The 25,412-nt window shown below is 59.8% G+C and overlaps 1 protein-coding gene across 1 annotated transcript; it reads left to right on the plus strand.

Moving 5' to 3' along the window:
- The first annotated feature begins 290 nt into the window (after positions 1-290).
- SIGLEC1 (sialic acid binding Ig like lectin 1) lies at positions 291-25,412 on the plus strand. The gene is made up of 21 exons (XM_054066296.1): positions 291-411; positions 1,223-1,579; positions 1,658-1,954; positions 2,333-2,596; positions 4,303-4,557; positions 5,903-6,202; positions 7,025-7,279; positions 8,202-8,504; positions 9,124-9,378; positions 9,629-9,928; positions 11,438-11,692; positions 13,092-13,394; positions 13,946-14,200; positions 15,512-15,817; positions 16,708-16,959; positions 17,883-18,182; positions 18,347-18,601; positions 20,420-20,716; positions 23,046-23,145; positions 23,237-23,309; positions 23,702-25,412. The coding sequence occupies exons 1-21, from the start codon at positions 372-374 to the stop codon at positions 23,717-23,719; spliced, it is 5,040 nt and encodes a 1,679-aa protein (XP_053922271.1). The 5' UTR covers positions 291-371; the 3' UTR covers positions 23,720-25,412.

Below are 25,412 nucleotides of genomic sequence, written 5' to 3' on the forward strand. Positions count from 1 at the left end.
GATGTCGGTGGTTTCTGGGCTCTGAGCGCACGTTGTGGCTCCTGTTGGTCTTCTCCTCCCCCAGCACCCCAAGTCCTTCTCCTCAGGCCTGATCCCCATCATTCCCAATCCTGAATGATGAAATCATGGATTGCCCTGCCCCAGGTGTAGGACCTTGCCCTTGGCCTGGTTGAACATGAGATCCACACAACTTCTCCAGTGGGAACGCAGTGGGAAACGCTGGACTGTGCTGGTGTACAATGTGTTTTAAATCCTTTGTCCACATCTTCTTCTTGTCAGGGCCTCCTTTGCTGAACGCTGACCTCCCAGACCGGTCACCTCTCACAGTGTGGACCTTCCCTGCCTCTGTCCCCAGTGTCCCGGGCGTTGCCATGTGCCTGCTTGTCCTCCTGGCCACTCTCATCCCAGCAGGTATGGTGCCACCAGGACCCCCACCTGGTCCACTTCCATGCAGGGGTGGTTGGCTGGATTCACACCGGGATGAGAGGGAATGGGAGGGCTGATGCCCTCATCCTGCCAGGGATGAGCAGGACAGGCTCTGGGGGCCTGGAGGATGCTCCTGGCTCTCTCACAGGACATTTTGGAGGGCCAGGAGGGCAAATTTCCACCATTTACCAGTTATTTAGGCGTCGTTTTTCAAATCCGGCTGGTGGCACCAACCACACATCATGGAATCACGGAATGGTTTGGGTTGGAAGGGACCTCAAAGCCCATCCAGTTCCCATGGGCAGGGACACCTCCCACTGGATCAGGGGCTCCGAGCCCCATCCAACCTGGCCTTGAAGCCCTCCAGGGATGGGGCAGCCACCACTGCTCTGGGTGATCTGTTCCAAGACCTCCCCACCCTTCCAGGAGAACATTTCTCCCCAAGATCTCATCTCCATCTCCCCTCTTCCAGCTCCAAACCATTCCCCTCAACCTGTCCCTGTACTCCCTGATCCAGAGCCCCTCCCCAGCTTTCCTGGAGCCCTTTTCCCTACTGGAAGGAGGCTTTTCCTCATCATCTCTCCCTTCTCCACCTTGAAAGTTTCTCCTTGAGGGGAGAGTTATCTCACACCCTTGTTCTCCTCCCCACCTCAAGCCCATCTCTGTCTGTTCCAGCAGCTTAGGAGAAGCGATGCAGCCCTGGTGGGTCCTGGGTTGGGAGCAGGAGGGTGCAGCCCATGGGATGGTCAGATGCCCCCAAGGGTGGCACTCTGACCCCCTCTTCCCTCCACCACAGTCCTCACCTCGTGGGGGGTCACCTACCCTGAGTCTCTGCGGGGTCTCAAGGGCTCCTGCGTGGTGATTCCCTGCACCCTGAGTTACCCTGACGACGTGACAGCCGCCGACGGCATCGTGGCCATCTGGTACAAGGATTACAACGCCCAGAGGACGGTGGTGTTCCACTCGGCAGCCCAGGAGGTGGGCGCGGTCTTCAGGGACCGTGCCAGGCTCCTGGGGGACCCGGCTGCTGGGAATTGCACCCTGCTGCTGAGAGGGGTGACGCCGGAGGACAGTGGGCCCTACCGATTCCGCTTCGAGATCATCAACGGCGACCGGTGGTCTGCGGCGCAGGATGTGATGTTGAGCATTTCGGGTGGGTACGGAGACCGGATCCCACCTTTCCCATCTCCCTGCCTACGCTGACATCTCACCTTCTGCTTTCCATCCCCAGAAGACCTCGAGCATCCGAGCGTTACCACCAGCGAGGAGCAAACCGAGGGGCAAACGTCCACCTTGGAGTGTTCCACACCCTACGTCTGCCCAGAGGGTGACATCTCCCTGCGCTGGAAGGGCTACGACCCCCAGGTCTCGGTGGTCTCCAGTCAGGTCCAGCTGGACACGAGCGGGGTCAGCCACCGCCTGACCCTCACCACCTCCTTCTCCTGGAAGGACCACTCCAAAAAGCTGCTCTGTGAACTCTTTTATGGCTCCAGGAAGGCGACGGAGGAGGTCGTCCTGCGGGTGAGACGTACGTGGGGCACCTTCCTGGCCCAGAAGGGCAGGAGGATGGGGGCACCTTTGCCATGTCCGGGTCCTCCTGCTGCTGCTCATCGTGTCTCCCTCTTTGCCTCCTTCCCAGACCCAGAGCTGAGTTTCTTCCTGCTTCTCCCTCCCTCTCCTGCAGAGCCAGTTTCCCCATGGCTCTCCATGGCCAGAGTTGGTGTCGCTCCCTCAAACGCTGCTGGAGGTCCATCTCCATTGCATGTCCTGGCACCCACCCCTCTCTTCTGCCAATGTCGCCCCTCTTTCCAGCTCCCCAATGCTAGACCCTTGATTCTCCAGCAGCACCCTGCAGGTCCTGCCCAGCCTCACCACTGCCCACCATGTCCGTCTGTCCTCCCTGCAGACGCCCCTAAGGACATCCAGGTATCGGTCATCCCCTCCGCGCAGAACATCCACCTGGGCGACACGGTTTCCCTCACCTGCGTGGTGGGCAGCAGTTACCCCCCCATCTCAGCGTACCACTGGCTCAAGGACGGGGTGCTCATGGGCAGTGAGCAGATCCTGACCTTCCGGGATGTTCGCCGCGAGGACTATGGACAGTATCGCTGCGAAGTCAGGAATGTCATCGGAGATGGTGTGGCACCTCCCGTGATGCTCTACATCTTCTGTGAGTGCCAGGGGAGCTTTCCCGAGGCTGGGGTGATGCTGGAGGAGGAGCAGGGATGGGGGACCGGGGTGGAGTTTACCCAGTGAGTCCAGGGCAGGAGCTGGCACCAAGGTGGCCGGTACTGGCTGGAGATCCAGGACCTGAGAAGTCTGTGGGGCAGGGATGTGATGTCTCCATCACACCGTGCCTGTGTCCTTCATGGTGTGGGGTTGAGATGCCTCCATTGTGCCGTGCCTGCATCCTTCATGGTGCAGGGCTGCAATGTTTCCATCACACCATACCCGTGTCCTTCACAGCACAAGGCTGAGGTGTCTCCATCGTGCCATGCCTGTGTCCTTCATGGTGCAGGGCTGGGATATCTCCATCAAGCCATGCCTGTGTCCTTCACAGCACAAGGCTGAGATGTCTCCATCGTGCCATGCCTGCATCCTTCATGGCGCAGGGCTGCGATGTCTCCATCACACCATGCCTGTGTCCTTCACAGCACAAGGCTGAGATGTCTCCATCGTGCCATGCCTGTGTCCTTCATGATGTGGGGCTGAGATGTCTCCATCATGCCATGCCTGTGTCCTTCATGGTGTGGGGCTGAGATGTCTCCATCATGCCATGCCTATGTCCTTCATGGTGCAGGGCTGCGATGTCTCCATCACACCATACCTGTGTCCTTCACAGCACAAAGCTGAGGTGTCTCCATCGTGCCATGCCTGTGTCCTTCATGGTGCAGGGCTGAGATGTCTCCATCACACCATACCCGTGTCCTTCACAGCACAAAGCTGAGGTGTCTCCATCGTGCCATGCCTGTGTCCTTCATGGTGCAGGGCTGGGATATCTCCATCAAGCCATGCCTGTGTCCTTCACAGCACAAAGCTGAGGTGTCTCCATCGTGCCATGCCTGTGTCCTTCATGGTGCAGGGCTGGGATATCTCCATCACACCATACCTGTGTCCTTCACAGCACAAGGCTGAGATGTCTCCATCGTGCCATGCCTGTGTCCTTCATGGTGCAGGGCTGTGATGTCTCCATCACACCATACCTGTGTCCTTCACAGCACAAGGCTGAGGTGTCTCCATCGTGCCATGTCTGTGTCCTTCATGGTGCAGGGCTGAGATGTCTCCATCACACCATGCCTGTGTCCTTCACAGCACAAGGCTGAGGTGTCTCCGTCGTGCCATGCCTGTGTCCTTCATGGTGTGGGGCTGAGATGCCTCCATTGTGCCATGCCTGTGTCCTTCATGGTGCAGGGCTGGGATATCTCCATCACACCATACCTGTGTCCTTCACAGCACAAGGCTGAGGTGTCTCCATCACACCATACCTGTGTCCTTCACAGCACAAGGCTGAGATGTCTCCGTCGTGCCATGCCTGTGTCCTTCATCCCTCACGGTGTGGCAATCCCCAAAGGAGGGGTTTCCATCATCTCCCCCAGCCTGGAGGAGGGCTGTTCCCCCTGAGCCCCCCGTTCACACCACATGAGGCGAAGGGCGCTGCTGCACCCACCATGAATTTTGCTCCTGAGGCTTTGCGTTAAAGCCAGAACTCAAACTCCAGCCAGCAAGGAACAAACCCAACGGCCTCTCATCTTCATCATCATTCCTGGGGAGCAAGCGGGGGGTCTCACTTGTCTCTGGCCTCTGTCCCACACCGTGGGGCCAGGGGCTGCTCTCCTGCCTCTGAATCCATCCTGACTGCGCTCCCGTCTCCATCAGCTGCAGAGATCTTGGTGAGCCCCGCGGCCGAGGTGCAGGAGGGGACGGTCACCACCTTGTCCTGCGACGTCCCCGGCAGGGAGAGCCAGGACCTCAACTACACGTGGTACAAGAACAGTGCCTGGCTCATGGAAGGCGCCGCGCACACCCTGCTCTTCCACCACGTGGCCACCAGCGATGCCGGCTATTACTCCTGCAAGGTGACGAATGACCGGGGCAGTGACACATCCCAAGCCATCAGCCTGAGCGTGACATGTGAGTGCCCATGGCTCCTGCAGGGGATGGGAGAGTCCCCACCAGACTCTTTGTGCAAACATCTTGAGTCAAACTGGAATCTCTGCCCTGAATACCTTTGGTCCAGTAAGAAGGTGTGGAGGTTCAGCCCTCCTGGGAGAAGGTGCAACCTGAAAGTTAGGTGGGTGTTGGTCTCTTCTTAGAATCATAGAATCGCTTGGTTGGAAAAGACCTTTGAGATCATCAAGCCCAACCGTCCCTGTCCACTCCTAAACCAGATCCCTGAGCACCTCATCTACACGGCTTCTACACCCCTCCAGGGATGGGGACTCCACCACCGCCCTTGGCAGTTGTTCCAGGGCCTGAGAACCCTTTTAGTGAAGAAGTTTTTCCTGATGTCCAACCTGAACGTGCCCTGGGGCAACTTGAGGCCATTCCCTCTTGTCCTATTGCCTGCCACTTCGGAGATGTGACCTACATCCACCTCACTCCCACAGGCGGTTGTAGACAGTGATGAGGTCTCCCCTCAGCCTCCTCTTCTCTGGGCTTAACAACCCCAGGTCCTCCAGCCGCTCCTCAAAACCCTTGTTCTCCAGCCCCTTCCCAGCTCCATTCCCTTCTCTGGACACACTCCAGTCCCTCAATGTCCTTCTTGGAGTGAGGGACCCAAAACTGAACCCAGGATTCGAGGTGTGGCCTCACCGATGCCAAGTCCAGGGACATTCTCCCAAGTAACAAGTGATGGGATGAGTGGTAAAGGCCTCAAAGTTGCACCAGAGGAGGTTTAGATGGGATATTGGGAACAATTCCTTCCCTGACAGAGTGGTGAAGCCCTACTGGAGGCTGCCTGGGACACGGAGGAACCTCCATCCCTGGAGGGGTTCATAGAACACGTGGCTGTGGCGCTTGGGGACAAGGTTTGGTCAACACGCTGGGGTTGGGTTGACGGTTGGCCTGGATGAGTTGAGAGGGCTTTTCCAACCTCAGTGATTCCAAGATTCTAATTTGCTGTGAGAGCAACAATTTCTGGCTGTGAGCCACATTTGTGAAGTGGTTTTTTTTTGCTGCATCACGGACCCATCCGGTCATGGCAGCATCTCCCACTCCTCCACTAATCTGTTCCACCCCATAAACTGCTGGGAGGTCACCGACCGAGGAGCCAGCTGTGATAACAACAGCTCAGGAGCTTCTGAAAGCCGGGAGGGAAAGAAAACAGCCCTGGGTTTGGCTGTGGCATTTCCATGAGGGAACACAACCTGCTGACGTAGGGCGAAAGCCGCTCCGAGGAGGAGCCGTGCAGGTCGGGGATGGCCGTGCTCCACGTGCTGAGACCTCCGGAGCTGCAGCATCCTCTTTCCTCCCACAGACCCACCACGGACGCCCACCATCACGCTCTTCCAGGAGACGCAGGGCGGCAGGCTGGTCATCATCCGCTGCGCCGTGGACAGCCACCCACCGGCCACCATGGCCATCTACCATGATGGCACTTTGCTGGCGGCCAGTGGGTCGCAGGCTGCCCCGCGCCAGCGCCTCAGCGTCACCGCCTCCCGTAACACCCTGCGGCTGGAGATCCGTGGTGTGGGACCTCAGGATAGCGGGGAATACCTCTGCGCAGCCACCAACCGCTACGGCAACGCCAGTGCCACCAAGCTCTTCATCGCACGTGGTGAGTCCCCAATGGAAGGGGTTGGCAAGGTCTTGGCTCTGACGATCCCAGCGGAGATGTTGGGGCTGGTTCTGCAGGCGGGAGGAGCCACGGAGTCCTGAGAGCTGGTGGGACGCGTGTGGCATGGGGTGACATCGGCGCCTTGGGGACGATGCAGTGGTGATGGCCTCTCTGCAGAACCTTCCTCACCGTCTGAGGTCAAAGGTGCTTGCGGAGCTGGAGTTGCTCCTGAGAACTGGTTTTCAAAACAACATAAAATCCATAGCAAAGATTGTCCCAACTCTTTCTTCCCTGTCACCGCAAGCCCTAGCAGCACACGGCACCGGGACCACCTCCTCCTGCTCCAGAGAATCATCGGGATTGGAAATGACCTCCAAGCTCATCCAACCCAACCATCAGTCCATGCCCCTACTGCCTACTAAATCATGTCCTGAAGTGCCACAACCACATGTTTTTTGGACCTCTCCAGGGATGAGGACTCCACCACTGCCCTGAGCATCTTCTGCCAGGGCTTCACCACTCTTTCTGTAAAGAAATTCTTCCCAACATCCAATCTAAGACTCCTCTGGTGTAACGTGAGGCCATTTCCTCTCATCCCATCGCTGGTTACTTGGGAGAAGAGTGGGGAAGTCCTGGCCCAGGTTGCCCAGAGAAGCTGTGGCTGCCCCATCCCTGGAGGTGTTCAAGGCCAGGTTGGATGGGGCTTGGAGCAACCGGATCCAGCAGGAGATGTCACTGCCCATGGCACAGGGTGGGACTGGATGGACTTTAAGGTCCCTTCCAACTCAAACCATTCTATGTTTCTATGATCCCATCCTCCAGCTACAGAGGTCCTGATCCACCCCTCAGCAGAGGTCCAGGAAGGAGCAGTCGTCACTCTGACCTGCCTGGGGGCTCTGGGAGCAGCGGAGGAGCTTCTCTACACCTGGTACAGGAACAGCAAGAGGCTGCAGGAGAGCTCGGACCCAACCCTGCGCTTCTCGTCCATCCATGGTGAAGACGCAGGCGTCTTCCAGTGCAGGGTCCGGAACAGCAACAGCAGCGACACATCGGCAGCCGTCCCACTCCGTGTGCTCTGTAAGTCCTGCCAGGAGGGTTCTGGGCTTCAGGAAAGCCTTTGACACTGTCTCCCACAGCATTCTCCAAGAGAAGCTTGTGGCCCATGGCTTGGATGGGTGTACACTTCACTGGGTAAAAAATGGGCTCGATGGTCCTGGCCAGGCTGGATCCATGGGCTGGAGAGCAGGGAAGATCTCCAGAGGGATCTGGCCAGGCTGGATCCATGGATGGAGGGCAGGAAGGGTCTGCAGAGGGATGTGGCCAGGCTGGATCCATGGATGGAGGGCAGGGAGGATCTGCAGAAGGATCTGGCCAGGCTGGATCCATGGCTGGAGGGCAGGGAGGATCTCCAGAGGGATCTGGCCAGGCTGGATCCATGGCTGGAGGGCAGGGAGGATCTCCAGAGGGATCTGGCCAGGCTGGATCCATGGATGGAGGGCAGGGAGGATCTCCAGAGGGATCTGGCCAGGCTGGATCCATGGATGGAGGGCAGGGAGGATCTCCAGAGGGATCTGGCCAGGCTGGATCCATGGATGGAGGGCAGGAAGGGTCTGCAGAGGGATCTGGCCAGGCTGGATCCATGGATGGAGGACAGGGAGGATCTGCAGAGGGATCTGGCCAGGCTGGATCCATGGGTTGGAGGGCAGGGAGGATCTGCAGAGGGATCTGGCCAGGCTGGATCCATGGATGGAGGGCAGGGAGGCTCTGCAGAGGGATCTGGCCAGGCTGGATCCATGGATGGAGGGCAGGGAGGATCTCCACAGGGATCTGACCAGGCTGGATCCATGGATGGAGGGCAGGGAGGATCTGCAGTTGGAGAATTGTTGGATGTTTAAGAGCTGCTCATAGGGCACTGCAAAGCAGAAATCCCTTGGCTTCTTGGGGTTCTCCAACCTCATGGTTCCATAATATTCTCACCGGAGATGTTTTAACCCTGCAGTCCCACCCAGGCAACCGGTGATGAGCTCCTTCCTGGAGACCCAAGGTGGGCGCCTGGGCATCATCCAATGCGGTGTTGAGAGTGACCCAGAGGCCAACCTGACCCTCCGGAGGGGAGAAGAAGTCATAGCCTGCACATGGGGCTGCCCCACATCCCCCAAGCCCAGGGTCCACACCACCTCATCGTACAACAGCCTGAAGGTGGAGATCCAGGAGGTGGTGGTGGAGGATGAGGGGACCTACGTGTGCTGGGCTGGGAACGCGCTGGGCAACGCCAGCACGGCCATGGACTTCAGGGCTGAGAGTGAGTGCGATGAAGGGGCGGTGGGAGAATAGAGAGGTCGTGGAGGAGGAGATGTCATGGAAGGAAGCAAGCTCAGGAGATTGTGGGCGACGGTGGGAGAAGGGCAGAGGGAGCAGAAATGGCCACAAAATCCGAGGGATCAAAGGGCATCGGTCCCAAACAAATGGTGCACCCTGGTGCTGGGGTGGAGTGTGAGCATGGTCAAAGCCAGGGCTGCTCCATGAGAAGGTTGCCAGCCCCTCCAGCCTCTCCTGGTGGGTTTGGAATGTTCTCCCATAGCCCTAGCAAGGGCTCCGGCTCCTGGTGGGGATTCATCACTGACTTTTGCCCATGCAGAACTGGGGTCGCAGAGCAAAATGCAGCTGACGGCATTCACATGGGACATCATCCCTTGGCTAGTGGGGTCCTGGGTGGCCGGTGTCCCGGTGCTGGGTTCCCGCAGGGTGCTGCTCCAGCTTGGAGTTGTCTCCATTGTGGCATTGCAGGATTAGACAGCATTTGCCCTCTGGAATAGCCACAGTCACTTGTGAGCCGGCTTTGGGAGGGTTTGCTCACCTTAATGCTGCTGAAGGAGTCCTGGCCAAGTCCACGGTGGAACCTCTTTGCCTCCTGCCCATAGCTGCCAGCATCTCCGTGGCTCCATCCTCCCGCGTGCTGGAAGGCCACGCTGCCAACCTGACCTGCCGGCTGAGAAGCGACTCCACGGCTCTGCCCAACTTCACCTGGTACCGGAACGGGCAGTTCCTCACCGAGGGCTCGGCTGCATCCCTGGTGTTCCAGCGAGTGGCCAGCACGGATGCGGGTCTCTACCACTGCAGAGCCACCACCGACGGCCACAGCCGGAGCTCTCCCACTGCACCCCTGGATGTGCTGTGTACGTATGGCCTTGCCTTGCCTTGCCTTGCATTCCCATCCCATCCCATCCCATCCCATCCCATCCCATCCCATCCCATCCCATCCCATTCCATCCCATTCCATCCCATCCCATCCCATCCCATCCCATCCCTTTCCCTCTCAAGAGCCGATGCAACTTCTCCCTGTCTTTCTGGGAGGTCCCAGGTTGCTCCTTCCCGGATCTCCTGCCGGGATCAAAGCCTTTCCATTGCCGTTCTCCACCCTGACAGATGCCCCACGGGACCCTCTCCTCACGGCATTCCTGGAGACACAGAGAGGCCACTTGGCCATCTTCCAGTGCTCGGTGGCCAGCAACCCTCCTGCCCAACTGGCCCTGCTCCGGGATGGGAACCTGGTGGCTACCAGCGATGCGGGAACCAGTCCCAGCCCACGGGTCAGCGCCTCGGCCGCTCCCAATGCCCTCCGGGTGGAGATGAGGGAGGTGACGGTGGCCGACGAAGGCAGCTACCGCTGCACGGCCACCAACGTGCACGGCACCGCCTCACACCGCCTCTATTTCCGCGTGCAGAGTGAGTACCGAGCACCGCTGGATTGGTCCCATGTGGTCCCCAGGGCAGCCGTGGGGTGTTGAGTGGGGGTCAAGCAGGAGCCAACACGGAACATCACCGTTTCTGTGTGGATCCTGCCTGCGTTCCACTGCCAGATGACATTCTGGTGCTGTCTCGTGGTGGTGGTGGAGCAGGGAAATGGCAAGGAACTGGCACTGCCCGGAGGATGAGGCACTGCCCCATCCCTGGAGGTGTTCATGGACAGGTTGGATGGGGATTGGAGCAACCAGATCCAGTAGGAGGTGTCCCTGCCCATGGGAACTGGATGGGCTTTGAGGTTTCTTCCAATCCAAACCATTCTGCGATTCTATGAAATGTCACCGAGCATCATGGGCTGCTGCCAGATGGCCCAAAGCCACTGAGCTGCTGTGGCCGGGTGTGATCCTGTCACTGGGCCACCACAGGGACATCGCTGTGTGATAAACACATGGTGCTCAACACAGCTTCGGGCTGAACAGCAGTAGCCGAGATGGCCGAGAAGGCCACCAGAACCTGACTTGGATCAGCCACAGGGTGGCCAGCAGGAGTAGGGATGGGATCATCCCCATGGACTCGTGAGGGTTCAGTTCTAGATCTCTCACTCCAAGAAAGCCCTGGAGGGGCTGGAGTGCATCGGGAGAAGGGAACGGAGCTGGAAGGGTCTGGAGAACAGGGGTTGTGGGAGCAGTTGAGGGACCTGGGGGTGTCAAGCCTGGAGAAGAGGAGGGGAGACCTCCTGGGTCTGCGCAGCTCCTGGAAAAGAGGTTGGAGACAGGCAGGAGTCAGGCTCTGCTCCCCAGGAAGAAGGGTTGGGAGGAAACACCCCCAATTATGCCAGGAGAGGGTTAGGTGGGATATTAGGACAAGTCCTTCATGGAAAGGGTTCTCAGGTGCTGGTGGAGTCTGCCCAGGGCAGTGGTGGAGTCTCCATCCCTGGAGGGATTTAAAAGCTGTGTGGAAGTGGCCCTCATGGACAGTTCAGTGGGGGGTTGACAGGGTGAGGTTCACGGTTGGACTGGATGATCTTAAAGGTCTTTTCCAACCTAAACGATCCCATGATTCTAAACCACATCAGACAGGAGTCCGTGCAGGACAGTGCCCTCAGACTGACAGATCCAAATGTGTCTCCGTGGAGGTGTCCACATGGGAGATGGTGTCTGCACTCCCACCCAGTGCTGCTGGATCCCACCCAGGCTCCGGCTGCTGCTCCAGAGGCACCAGCTCCTCTCCCTTCTCCTGTTTCCAAACACCTCAGCCCCGGGCACCACGAGTGATGGTGTCCAGGTGGATCAGTTAATGGAGATGGGGAGGAACACATCTTCTTAGATGCAGATATCCAGTGCTTCCCAGGCTCCATGGTCAGCACAAGAGCCTCAAAGCCTGCACGTGATGGAAGTGATGAGGGTTTCGCTCCCATCCCATGCTGTGTTGGGGCTGTTGAGGGACCAGCAGTGCCCTGTGAGCTGGCATCACCCTCTCTCCATGCTCCAGCTGCCCGAGTCCTCGTCTCACCATCCACGGAGGTGCGGGAAGGAGACGATGTCTCCCTGACGTGCCAGGTGGTGGGAGAGCCTCAGGACGACACCGTCTACTTGTGGTACAAGAACAGCGAGTGGCTCCAGGAGAGCCCCGAGAACCTCCTCGCCCTGACCCGTATCGCCAGCACCGCCGCCGGCTCCTACCACTGCCGAGCACGCAGCCCCTCGGGGAGCAGCGTCTCCCCTGCCGTCACCCTGCGTGTCTTCTGTGAGTTGGACCTTCCTGGGAATCCTGATGTGGGGATGGGATGGTGCTGGGCTTGGGAGTGGGATGGTGACATGGAATGAATGGTGCCAGGGGTGGGATGGTGCTGGGGATGGGATGATGCCAGGAATGGAAAGTTGCTGAGGATAGGATTGGACGGTGTTGAGGATTGGGTGGTGCTGTAGGTGAGATGATGCCGGGTGTGGAATGATGCTGGGCGTGGGATGGTGCTGGGTATTGGATGGTGCTGGAGATGGAATGATGCTGGGATTGGAAAGATGGTGGGCTTTGGGTGCTGCTGGGCATGGAATGGTGCTAGGGGGGAGATGGTGCCGGGTGTGGAAAGCTGAAAGGGTTGGGATGATGCTACGGATGAGATGGTGCTGAGGATGGCATGGGATGGTGCTGGGGTTGGGATGGGATGATGCCACTGATTGGGTAATGCTGAGGGTGGGATGGTGCTGGAAATGGAACAATACTGGGGATGGGATGGTGCTGAGGATGGGGTGGTGCCAGGCATTGGATGGTGCTGGGAATGGAACGATACTGGGGATGGGATGGTGCTGAGGATGGGATGGTGCTGAGGATAGGGTGGTGCCAGGCATTGGATGGTGCTGGGAATGGAACGATACTTGGGATGGGATGGTGCTGAGGATGGGGTGGTATCAGGCATTGGATGGTGCTGGGAATGGGATGGTGCTGAGGATGGGGTGGTGCCAGGCATTGGATGGTGCTGGGAATGGAATGATACTCGGGATAGGGTGGTGCTGAGGATGGGATGGTGCTGAGGATAGGGTGGTGCCAGGCATTGGATGGTGCTGGGAATGGAACGGTGCTGGGGATGGGATGGTGCTGAGGATAGGGTGGTGCCAGGCATTGGATGGTGCTGGGAATGGAACGATACTCAGGATAGGGTGGTGCTGGGGATGGGTTGGTGCTGAGGATAGGGTGGTGCCAGGTATTGGATGGTGCTGGGAATGGAAGGATACTGGGGATGGGATGGTGCTGAGGATGCGGTGGTGCCAGGCATTGGATGGTGCTGGGAATGGAACAATACTCAGGATAGGGTGGTGCCAGGCATTGGATGGTGCTGGAAATGGAGTGATACTGGGGGTGGGATGCTGAGCAAAGCCACTGGGCCACACACAGGGCCATGGCTGGAAGATAACGCGTGCCTTACACGCCCCTCGCTGCTGGCACTGTCCCCAAACTCTGCGTGTCCCAGGCACACAAAGAGGCTGGGTGGGAACTGGGGCTCTGCACACTTCGTATCCAAACACGTTGGGGTGTGTGAAGACCTGGGGAGGGAGATGACCTGGGTGAAATGGGATCCTGACCTCCAGGGGCTGTAGATGCAGACCCAGGGGTTGCTCACCCTCCGTGTAACGCCTGGCTCGGGCAGATGCCCCACGAGTGCCGGTGCTGACCTCCTTCCTGGAGAGCCCTGAGGGGCGATGGGGTGTCCTGCAGTGCCAGGTGGCCAGCAGCCCGCCGGCAGAGCTGGCCCTCTTCAAGGACCACGTCCTGGTGGCCACCACGGCGCTGCCCCAGCCCAGCTCCCTGCCACGGCTCAGCGTCACCTCGGCCCTCAACGTGCTGCGGGTCAGTATCCGCCCCGTGCTGCTGGAGGATGAAGGGGAATACGTGTGCTCCGCCAGCAACATCTACGGCAACGCCAGCACCGCGGCGAACTTCACAGCAGGCAGTGAGTGAGGGGTTGGCACTGCCTGCAGGGGACAGGGGTGGGATGGAGCCACTGAAACCGGCTGTGGTGGGACTGGGGAGAGATGGAGATAGGGATTGTGGCGAAGAGGTGATGGCAAGAGCTACTGCGGGGTGCTCATGGGGAAGGGAGGGGAGAGGGAAGCTGGGGTGGGATGAACGGCACGGAAGCAGAGAGGAAACGGACAAGGATGTGGGTTTGTGGGGTTGGAGGGTTGTGCCAGAATTGCGTGTAACCCCCACACATGGAGAAGGAACTGCAACTCCTCTTGGAGGTGATGCAAAGGTCTGGCTTTGCCATATCCATCCGTGGCACCGTCCTGGCTGTGCTCACGGTGCCAGTGTCACCCCAGGCTCAGTTACAGGGAAGGGAGTGCAGCATCTCCATCGCTTCTAGTCTGGAATGAGGGGAAAAGAGCCTCAAGCTGAAGTCTAGAGAGGACCAGCTCTCCCACGGAGCCACCCAGGCGCTCTCCATCACCTCCTGCCCACCCCACTCTCCCCCAGCATCACCTCCTTCCCTTCCCACCGCAGCTGCCAGGGTCTGGATCTCCCCATCCCCGGACATCCAGGAAGGTGATGCTGTCAACTTGACCTGTGCGGTGCAGAGCGGCGACGAGGAGGTGCTGAGCTACACCTGGTACAAGAACAAGGTCTGGTTCAGCAGCGGCTCAGCCCCAGTCCTCGTCTTCTCCAGCATCGCTGCCACCGATGCCGCCTCCTACCACTGTGCCGTGCGGACCCCGGCACAGACCCGCAGTTCGGCTCCCACCACCCTCAACGTCCTCTGTGAGTCCCCATGGGCTTTGTGCCGTGGCAGGGGTGTCCCCAGCACCCACCCATCCCATTGGGGTTCCCATGTCCCTTGGCAGGTCCCCTCAGCTGAGAACCCCCTGGGAACACAGTCTGCTGTGGGCTCTTGCTTAATTTTGGGGTGAGCTCAACAAAAATCAGTCTTTGTCCCAGGGGCCAGGAGATCTCCCATGATAGGCAGATCTGGCCCCACGTTGTCCACAGGAGATTCCAGTGAAGCCTCTCCATGGAACCCCAAGTTTGTCATAGAATCATGGGACGGTTTGGGTTGGAAAGGACCTCAAAGCCCATCCAGTTCCACAGGCAGGGACACCTCCCACTGGATCAGGGGCTCCAAGCCCCATCCAACCTGGCCTGGAACCCCTCCAGGGATGGAGCAGCCACCACTGCTCTGTTCCAGGGCCTCCCCACCCTCCCAGGAGAACATTTCTCCCCAAGATCTCATCCCCATCTCCCCTCTTGCAGCTCAAAACTGTTCCCCTCATCCCTGCATCCCTGATCCAGAGCCCCTCCTCAGCTTTCCTGCAGGGATTGTCCTTACGCTTCGCACTGAAGCTGAAATAGGAAAATCTTTGGCTTTTAGGAAACGTGGCAGGAATTTCCCCCCCCCCCACCTTGATTTAGAAAATGAAAACCAGACTTGGCATGAAAAAAATTAATGGATTTGCAAATCGGAATGCAGGCTTCTCCCTTTTTATTAGTAAAAGACAGCTTTGACGTCTATGTGTGCTGTGATGAGCGGCTGCGGGAGCACTCCTGGCTCCAAGATTCCGAGACCCCCGCAACGAATCTGTTGCTTTGCTCCCTTCTCCTGGGTTTGGATGGGGATGCTGGCTGGATGCTGCTACGCACGGCTGGGTGTTAGGGGTCCGAGCCGCCTGGCTGTTGAGGTTTGCCGGCACCCATGGGTGCAGGGTGGGTTTTCCTGAGGTTGGGATGCGAGCGGAGCACCGGGCTGGATGCTGAGCTGCGCTCCCACGCCTGGTTGACGTGGCTGGAGGTGCCACAACCTGCTCAGAGGTTAGAAATGAGCTCAGGGAAAGGCCCTGCGCTGTGTTTAGTGTGGGTTTGATTCAAGGAGATGGAGGATGCCGAGGGAAGAGGCAGCGCTGCTGAGCAGGTCCTGCGTCGCAGGCAGCGGAGCATCCTCGTCGCAGCTCGCAGCCCAGGCGAGACCATGAGAGCCGCCAGCCCGACCGGAGCATCGCAGGCTGGGAAGGCTCCAAATCACTGAGATGGTTTTTTAACCTACAATCCCGCTCTTTCCCCTCTTTTTCCTTCCCGCAGATCCCCCCAGGAACCTGCGGATGAAGGTCTTCATGGAGAGTGGCGAGGGGTCCACCGTCATCCTCCTCTGCTCGGTGGAGAGCAACCCCCTCTCTGAGATCACCCTGCTCAAGGGGGGGCAGATGGTGGTCTCCAGCCCCACCAAGGGAAGGGACCACCCCGAGCAGAAAGGCTGGGTCTCCTCCCTTCCCAACATGCTGAGGCTGGAGCTCCAGGAAGCTTCTGAGAAGGATGAGGGCGAGTACGAGTGCCGGGCACGCAGCCCCCTGGGCAGCACCAGCGCATCCCTGCCCCTCCGTGTGCACGGTGAGTCCGGCTTCGCTGTGGGATGCTGAGGTGAGGGACCCCTGGGTGGGCATCGAGGAGTAGAGTGCAAATAAGCTGCAGCAGAGCATCAGGAGGTCAGGAATGATGCAGGGATGGTGCTTGCAGCCCAGAAACACCCCCCCGTGTCCTGGGCTGCACTCAGAGCAGCGTGGCCAGCAGGGAGGGATGGGATTCTGCCCCTCTGCTCCACTCTGGGAGACCCACCTGGAGCCCTGAGTCCAGCTCTGGAGTCCTCAGCACAGGGAGGACATGGAGCTATTGGAGTGAGTCCAGAGGAGGCCACGGAGATGATCCAAGGGCTGGAGAACCTCTGCTATGAGGCCCGGCTGAGAGAATTGGGGTTGTTCAGGAGAAGAGAAGGCTCTGGGGAGACCTTAGAGCAGCTTCCAGAATGGAAAGGGGCTCCAGGAGAGCTGAGGAGGGGCTCTTGGTCAGGGAATGCAGGGGCAGGACGAGGGGAACGGTTTTGAGTTAGAAGCAGGGAGATTGAGATGAGATGATATCTTAGGAGGAAATTCTTCACCATGAGGGTGGTGAGGCCCTGGCCCAGGGTGCCCAGAGCAGTGGTGGCTGCTCCATCCCTGGGGGTGTTGAAGGCCAGGTTGGATGAGGCTTGGAGCCCCTGATCCAGTGGGAGGTGTCCCTGCCCATGGCAGGAGGTTGGAACTGGATGGGCTTTGAAGTTCCTTCCAATCCAAACCATTCCACCACTCTAAGGCGGCCAGGGATGTGCCACTACCCATTGGGTGGGTGCCCACTCAACTCACTCATGATGATGGCTTCAGAGCTGGGAAAGACTTTTCTCAGCCGCAGCCAAGATGGGTCAAACCTTGTGCCGGTGAAGTCCAGCTTGATTCCGCTCTCCGCAGCCATCAGGGTGGTGGTGCGACCCTCCGCCGAGGTGCCCGAGGGGACCGATGTGACGCTGACCTGCCGGGATGCAGGTGCCCACCCAGGCATCTCCTACACTTGGTACAAGAACGGGCGGTGGCTTTCGGAAGGGCTCGACGCCTCCCTCGTGCTCCGCGCCGCCCGGCGCTCGGACGCGGGTGCCTACGCCTGCCAAGTGGGGAGAGGGCTGAGAAGCCCCCGGGCTCCCCCCATCGCCCTGAGGGTGCTCTGTGAGTGAGGGGCGTCGTGGGGTGGAGTGGGCATGGCACACTGGGTCCCACAGGCCAAGGGAGACCTGGAGGGAATGTCGCTGCCGTTGGGATAATGGTCTATGTCGCCACCTGGTGACCTCCTCATGGCCTCAAGTTGCACCAGGGTTAGGTTGGATATGGTTGGGGGGAGTGATTCTGCCCCTCTATTCCACTCTTGTGAGACCTCATCTGGAGTCCTATGTCCAGTTCTGGAATCCTCAACATAAGAAGGACACGAAGCTGTTGGAACAGGTCCAGAGGAGGCTACAAAGATGATCCGAGGGCTGGAGAACCTCCCATATGAGGACAGGCTGAGAGAGTTGGGGATGTTCAGCCTGGAGAAGAGAAGGCTCCGAGGAGATCTTATAGGGACCTTTCAGTACCTGAAAGGGGCTCCAAGAAAGCTGGAGAGGGGCTGTTCATAAAGGCTTGTGGGGATGGGATGAGGGAGAACAAGTATAAACTGGAGAGGGGCAGATTTAGGCGTGATCTAAGGAGGAATTTCTTCACCATGAGGTTGCCCAGAGCAGTGGTGGCTGCCCCATCCCTGGAGGTGTTCAAGGCCAGGTTGGATGGGTCTTGGAGCAACCTGATCCTGTGGGAGTTGTCTCTGCCCATGGCAGGGGGTGGGACTGGATGGTATTGAGGTCCCTTCCAACCCAAACCATTCCATGATTCTATGATTCCATGGTTCTGTGATGTTACAATAGGCTCATGATAGCCCGTAGCCAGCCAGGCATCCCAGCCCCTCGCCCGGGGTGGAGGTCCCAGGTGGTCTCATAGCATTCCTAAACCCCATCTTCAGCCACCAGCGACTCTGTCCCCCCCTCAGCCCCTCCGGCTGGTCACTGCCACCAGAGCTGGTTGAGCGGAGGGGATGGGACACCCTGTCCTTGTTGTAGATGCACCCAAGGAGCCATCCTTCATCTCCCTGGTGGAACCCCAGGGTGGGCATCAGGCTGTCCTGCTCTGCACTGTGGACAGCTTCCCACCCTCCGACATCATCCTGCGCCGCGATCCCGGCCACGCGCCCCTGGCCTCCTCGCGGGGCTCGGCCAACCCACGCTGCACCATCCAAGCAACCCCCAACTCGTTGCGGGTGGAGATTGCAGGGCTGGAGCCGCAGGATGCCGGGATCTACATCTGCTCCGCCAACAACAGCTACGGCATCGCGTCCTCATCCTTGCGCCTGGATGTGGGAGGTGAGGGTGGCTTCATCCACGGCAAACCTCGTGTCGAGGTCCTGGCGGGTCTTCCCATGGCTCCTGGGAGCCTTTCGGAGGGGTGGGTGTTGGGATGGTGTTAGGCAAACCCAAGCTCTGAGCACCACCAACTCCTTGTTGTCTCCTCTCCTCCTCATCCTCAGGGGTCACCATCACGGTTGAGCCCTCCTCAGAAGTCCTTGAAGGCACCACGGCCACCATGACCTGCTCAGGTGTCCCTTGGGTGGGTGAAGACGCCAACTACACCTGGTACAAGAACAACCGGTGGCTGCAGGAGGGACGGGACGGCTCCCTCATCCTCACCCGCATCTCCAGTGCCGACACCGGCTCCTACCGCTGCCGGGCGAGTGGGATGAAGGGCACCATCACCTCTGCCCCTCTCAGCCTCAGTGTCCTCTGTGAGTGTCCCCTGGCCCCGTGGGGACAGGCCATCAGGCAGGATGGGGTACAGACACCCCAACACGCTGGATGCATCCATCCCAGCATCACAGGCAGCCCATCCACATGGTCCTCCTGCGGCAAGGGAGCCGACCCCCCTCTTCCCCCGCTTTCCCCCCCTCTTCCCCCGCTTTCCCCCCTCTTTCCCCCCTCTTTCCCCCCTCTTTCCCCCCTCTTTCCCCCCTCTTTCCCCCCTCTTTCCCCCCTCTTTCCCCCCTCTTTCCCCCCTCTTTCCCCCCTCTTCCCCCGCTTTCCCCCCTCTTTCCCCCCTCTTTCCCCCCTCTTTCCCCCCTCTTTCCCCTCTTTCCCCCCTCTTTCCCCCCTCTTTCCCCTCACTTTCCCCCCTCTTTCCCCCCTCTTTCCCCCCTCTTCCCCCGCCTTCCCCCCTCTTTCCCCCCTCTTTCCCCCCTCTTTCCCCCTCCTTCCCCCCTTTCCCCCCCCTTTCCCCCCCTCTTCCCCCCTCGTCCCCCCCTCTTCCCCCTCTTCCCCCCTCTTCCCCCCCTCTTCCCCCCTCTTCCCCCCCGTCTTTCCCCCTCTTCCCCCCCTCTTCCCCCCCGTCTTTCCCCCCTCTTCCCCCCTCTTCCCCCCCTCTTCCCCCCTCTTCCTCCCCTCTTCCCCCCCTCTTCCCCCCTCTTCCCCCCTCTTTCCCCCTCTCCCCCTCTTTCCCCCTCTCCCCCTCTTTCCCCCTCTTTCTTTCTCTTTCCCCCCTCTTTCCCCCCTCTTCCCCCCCGCTTCCCCCCCGCTTCCCCCCCTTCCCCCTCTTCTCCTCCTCTTCTCCCCCTTCTTCTCCCCCCTCTTCTCCTCCCTCTTTCCCCCCTCTTCCCCCCCGCTTCCCCCCCGCTTCCCCCCCCTCTTTCTCCCCCTCTTTCTCCCCCTCTTTCCCCCCCCTCTTTCCCCCCCTCTTTCCCCCCCTCTTTCCCCCCCTCTCCCCCCTGTTCTCCCTCCTCTCCCTCCTCTCCCTCCTCTCCCTCCTCTCCCTCCTCTCCCTCCTCTCCCTCCTCTTCCTCCTCTTCCTCCTCTTCCCCCCCTCTCCCCCTCTTTCCCCCTCTCCCCCTCTTTCCCCCTCTTTCTTTCTCTTCCCCCCCTCTTCCCCCCCTCTTCCCCCCCGCTTCCCCCCCGCTTCCCCCCCTTCCCCCTCTTCTCCTCCTCTTCTCCCCCTTCTTCTCCCCCCTCTTCTCCTCCCTCTTTCCCCCCTCTTTCCCCCCCTTCCCCCCCCTTTCCCCCCTCTTTCTCCCCCTCTTTCCCCCCCTCTTTCCCCCCCTCTTTCCCCCCCTCTTTCCCCCCCTCTTTCCCCCCCCTCCCCCCTGTTCTCCCTCCTCTCCCTCCTCTCCCTCCTCTCCCTCCTCTCCCTCCTCTTCTTCCTCTTCCTCCTCTTCCCCCCCTCTCCCTTTGGACCTGGGGAAGGGGATGTAGGGATTCTGTCCATCAGTGGCTGTAGATACCCCTCAAAAGTCAGATTTGGAGTCAACGTGCTCTAAGCTGGGTGGGAATCTCCAGCTGGGAGAGGGGAGACAAGGACTTGAGAAGATGTGGGGCCACCAGCCCCGGGTGGGTGGGCTGGAGCTGATCCAGCCTGGAGAAGGGATGCGCTAAGCCAAGCTGGGTGGGAATCCCCAGCTGGGAGAGGGGAGAGAAGAGCTCAAGAAGATGTGAGGCCACCAGGCCTGGGCTGGGTGAGCTGGAGGGATGCATTCCGAAGCCCTTGGAGAGCATCCAGGCCAACCCTGGGAGGGGATCGCACACTATGGACCACCACCAGCCCCATCTCCCTCACACAGACCCACCACGGCATGTGTCCATCAGCACCTTCCTGGAGAACCGCAGCGGGCGGGTGGGCATCGTGCTGTGCACGGTCGATAGCCACCCACCTTCCACCATCACCCTGCTCCACCACGGCCAGCTTCTGGCCTCCAGCCTGGCCCCGGCCACCGCCCCAAGGGGCCGCGTCGCTCCCTCCCACAACTCCCTCCGAGTGGATCTGGGCGTCGTGGGGCCGGAGGATGCCGGGGACTACGTCTGTGTGGCCGGCAACTCCCTGGGCAATGCCACAGCCACCGCCTACTTCGACGTGGACAGTGAGTGGAGCTGCCAACGCCTCTGGGACGGTGGGGAGTGTGGGGCCCAGAGCAGTGGTGGCTGCTCCATCCCTGGAGGGGTTCCAGACCAGGTTGGATGGGGCTTGGAGCCCCTGATCCAGTGGGAGGTGTCCCTCCCATGGCAGGGGGTGGAACTGGATGGGCTTTGAGGTCCCTTCCAACCCAAACCATTCCATAGTTCCATGATTCTAACTTGCCACAAAGCTGAACCCCCAGATACCACCCCTGGAAGCGTTCAGGATGGGTTGGATGGAGCTTGAGCACCCTGATCCAGTGGATTGTGTCCCTGCCCATGGAACTGGGTGCGTTCTGAGGTCCTTTCCAACCCAAACCATTCCATAGTTCCATGATTCTAACTTGCCACCAAGCTGAACCCCCAGATACCCTCCCTGGAAGCCTTCAGGAAGGGTTGGATGGAGCTTGAGCACCCTGATCCAGTGGGTGGTGTCCCTGCCCATGGAACTGGGTGGGTTCTGAAGTCCCTTCCAACCCAAACCATTCCATAGTTCCATGATTCTAACTTGCCACCAAGCTGAACCCCCAGATACCATCCCTGGAAGCGTTCAGGATGGGTTGGATGGAGTTTGAGCACCCTGATCCAGTGGGTGGTGTCCCTGCCCATGGAACTGGGTGAGATCCGAGGTCCCTTCCAACCCAAACCATTCCATGGTCCCATGATTCTATGAACTGGGTTGGAAAGGTGATTATGGAGCACTGGGAATGACCGGCAGAGGGGGTTGAATGGCCACGAGTCTTAAGGTGGAAAGGGTTTTGCTGGACAAACGGGTATTTTCCAAAGCAACCCAGCCTGGAGCTGAAGGCTGGTTTTCTGAACGGGATAAAAAGCCCATGGAAGCAGCAAATTGAGTCAAACCCTGCACAATGGTCAAAAAAGTGAGGAGGAATTGGATTGGATTTGACAAAGGGCAAAACAGGATGGTGCTGGTTGTGGCTGTGCCCCTGCCTGCATCCCTGCCTACCCCCTACCCTCATCCCTGCCTGCATTCCTGCACGTATCCCTGCCCGCTCCCTGCCTTCATCTCTGCCTGCATCCCTGCCTACTCCCAGGCTTCATCTATACACACCTTCCAGCCTTCATCCCTGCCTGGATCCCTGCTGCATCCCTGCCTGCTCCCCGCCTTTATCCCTGCCTACTCCCTGGCTTCATCCCTGCGGCATCTCTGCCCTCTCCCTGCCCTCATCCCTGCCAGCATCCCTGCCTACTCCCAGACTTCATCCCTGCTGGATCCCTCCCTGGATCCCAGCCTTCATCCCTGCCCATATCGCTGTCTACTCCCGGCCTTCATCTCTACTCGGCTCTCTGCCTTCATCCCTACCTTCATTCCTGCCTGCATCCCTGCCTATATCCCAGCCTTTATTCATGCCCGCATCCCTGTCTACTCCCAGCCTTCGTCTCTACCCACTTCTCTGCCTTCATCCCTGCCTTCATCCCTGCCTTCATCCTTGTCTGCTCCCTGCCTGCATCCCTGCCTATATCCCAGCCTTCATCCCTGCCCATATCCCTGTCTACTCCCAGCCTTCATCTCTACCCGCCTCTCTGCCTTCATCCCTACCTTCATTCCTGCCTGCATCCCTGCCTATATCCCAGCCTTTATTCCTGCCCACATCCCTGTCTACTCCCAGCCTTTGTCTCTACCCACCTCTCTGCCTGCATCCCTGCCTGCTCCCTGCCTGCATCCCTGCCTGCTCCCTGCCTGCTCCCTGCCTGCATCCCTGCCTATATCCCAGCCTTTATTCCTGCCAGCATCCCTGTCTACTCCCAGCCTTCGTCTCTACCCACCTCTCTGCCCTCATCCCTACCTGCATCCCTGCCTGCTCCCTACCTGCATCCCTGCCCGCATCCCTGCCTTCATCCCTCCCTGCATCTCTGCCTTCCCCCCTGTCCGCTCCCAGCCTCCATCCCTGCCTCCACCCCTGCCCGCTCCCTGCCTGTCCCTGGGTGCTGGCAGGGGACAGGGCAGCGTCCAGCACTGGGTGGCACACAGGAACGTTCCAGCCCGCCTGACCCCTTGGTGCAGGGGGTGGTGACATGAGCAGCGAGTGTCCCCACGGGGCCCCGGCATCCTCAACCCACTTCCTGGCTGTCCCCAGGGCAGCAGTGCCAAGGGGTGTCCCCTGACTGCCACTGGCTGTGACAGACGCCTCCCCAGGGTCCTCTTCACCCCCAACACTGATCCCAAGCCAAGGCCGTGGGGTAAAGGACCAAGAAGGGTGGCCCTGAGCCCCCTGCGATCCCACCGAGCCCCAGCGCTGGTGGGGATCTGCCCCAGTTCCCCTCTACCTGCAGCTCTCACCCAGCTCCTGGCCTTCACCATCCTGGCTGGACTGCTGATGGCCACGATCTGCGTGGCCACCTTGGCCCTCCTGGCTGTGAAGCTGTGGCCCAGGTAACGTCCCCGGTTGGGATGGGAAGTGGGGACAAGGTCCCTCAGCCCATGGCAGCGATCGGTGGTGGCAGCTCCCTCTCCTCCTTTCCAGGATAAGGAAGCGTTGGTGCTGGTCTGGAGCTGAGGACACCTTTGAGCTGAGGAGCAAGCAGGAGCAGGGACAGGTATGGAGCTTGGTGGGGCCAGCTTTGAGGACCCACCCCACCTCCTGAGCTCCAGGGAGAAGATGTTCTGTGGGGTGCCCTGTGCTGGAGAGCATCTTTGTGCTGCCCCAGCATCAGGCTGGGGATGCAGGGCTGGTCCTACATTCCTGCCAGGATCTGGCCCTTCATCCCAACCAGGATCTGGTCCTTCATCCCAACCAGGATCTGGCCCTTCATCCCAACCAGGATCTGGCCCAGCCAGGCTGTTGGGTGCTGTCACAGCCAGAGCCGGGGGAAAGACAGGAGCCCACCCTTGGGTGCTGACCCCTTGGGGCAATGCTCTGGGTTCTCCCCTGGCCCCGTCGGTTCCACTGTGGGCAGCGCTTCTCCAACTAGCTCCAACTTTTTTCCAGGTGGATGGAGCTTCCTAAACCGGTGGCACTTTGGCCCAGGAGCAACTGTAGCAGCGGATGCCGGAAGGGCACAGCCCCAGCCTGGCTGGATCCAGGCAATCCCCACCCTGGGGATAACCCAGCCCTGTCTCCATCCCCTCCCAGTCTCCTCACCCCTCGTCTCTCCCCACCGTGGATGTTCTCATGCCGGGCACGGTCTGTGCTCGTGCACCGTGTGTGCCAAGCACCAGCAAGCTGTGATGGATCAGAGCTGCTCTCCAGCACCAAAACCCTGGAAAAATCCCCCTCCAACAACCTCCGGTGGCAGCGCCAGCCTGGGGACAGCGTCTCCATCTCCATCCCATCCTGTCCCCCCCGCCAATGCCACCATCTCAAGGTGGGCTACGCAGCCCCTTCACGCTGGGGTGTCCCTGTGTGTTCTTCCTCTGTCTGGAAATAAAAGCTGGAGCAACGCTGTTGGGATGAGCTGGGAGAGGTTTAGTGCCCTGCGTGGGGAAAGGGAGAGAGCCAGAGGGATGCAGACAGACAGAAGGATGCAGACAGACACGAGGTTGGCCTGTGTGGCTTCCCCTGGGGATTCTCCCATGCTGGAGTGGGATTCCTTCTCCGTGTTATTCTTCAAAGCCACTTTTCGGCCACCGTTGAGCGTTGGATTGGTCTGCAGATGGAGCTGAGGATCGGGAATGAGTGTGAGCAGCAGGGCCAGGGAGGGGATCGCTCTGGTGAGACCCCACCTGGAGCCCTGGGTCCAGCTCTGGAGTCCTCAGCACAGGGAGGACACGGAGCTGGTGGAGCGAGTCCAGAGGAGGCCATGGAGATGATCCCAGGGCTGGAGAACCTCCTGTGTGAGGCCAGGCTGGGAGAGCTGGAGTTATTCAGTCTGGAGAAGAGAAGGCTCCAAGGAAACCTTAGAGCAGCTTCCAGTAGGGAAAGGGGCTCCAGGAGAGCTGGGGAGCGGCTCTGCATCAGGGAGTGCAGGGACAGGATGAGGGGAATGGTTTTGAGCTGCAAGAGGGGAGATTGAGATGAGATCTTGGGGAGAAACTTTCTCCCGTGAGGGTGGGGAGACCCTGGCCCAGGTTGCCCAGAGCAGTGGTGGCTGCTCCATCCCTGGAGGGGTTCCAGGCCAGGTTGGATGGGGCTTTGGAGCCCCTCATCCAGTAGGAGGTGTCCCTGCCCATGGCACAGGGTGGGACTGGATGGGCTTTGAGGTCCCTTCCAACTCAAACCGTTCCATGATTCTGTGCTTCTATGCTTAGAGATGTCCAACGGTCAGAGCACTCCATTTTCCTGACATCTCTCTTGTCACCCCGTTGGTCCCCAGGCCAAATGCGTCCCCTCGGTGCCTGAGGCAGGGGGAAGAGATAGGGGATGATGATGGTCCCTCTCCAGCTGAAGGGCAGCAGGGGCTGCAGGAAGGTTCTGCTTGGAGAAATCACAGCCCACAGTGATGAAGGGCTGTGTCCCCTCTGGCTCCGCTGCCGTTAGACATCACCCTGCGGCCACCTTGCTGCCGGACACCACCGGCCAGTGGCTTGGTTAGCACTGTGCAGCCAGACGGTGCTTTAGAGCATGGAGCTGGAGCTTCCCAAGTGTGACGTGGGGGCAATGCTCCCCTTATCCACCTGATAAGGGGCATCTTCTCCATCCCTGTGCCTCTTCGCACCCCCTTCTCCACCCTTATCCTTGTCCCCGTCCCTGTCCCCACGCC

Source organism: Cuculus canorus, chromosome 4, assembly GCF_017976375.1.
Source record: "Cuculus canorus isolate bCucCan1 chromosome 4, bCucCan1.pri, whole genome shotgun sequence".
NCBI lineage: Eukaryota > Metazoa > Chordata > Aves > Cuculiformes > Cuculidae > Cuculus > Cuculus canorus.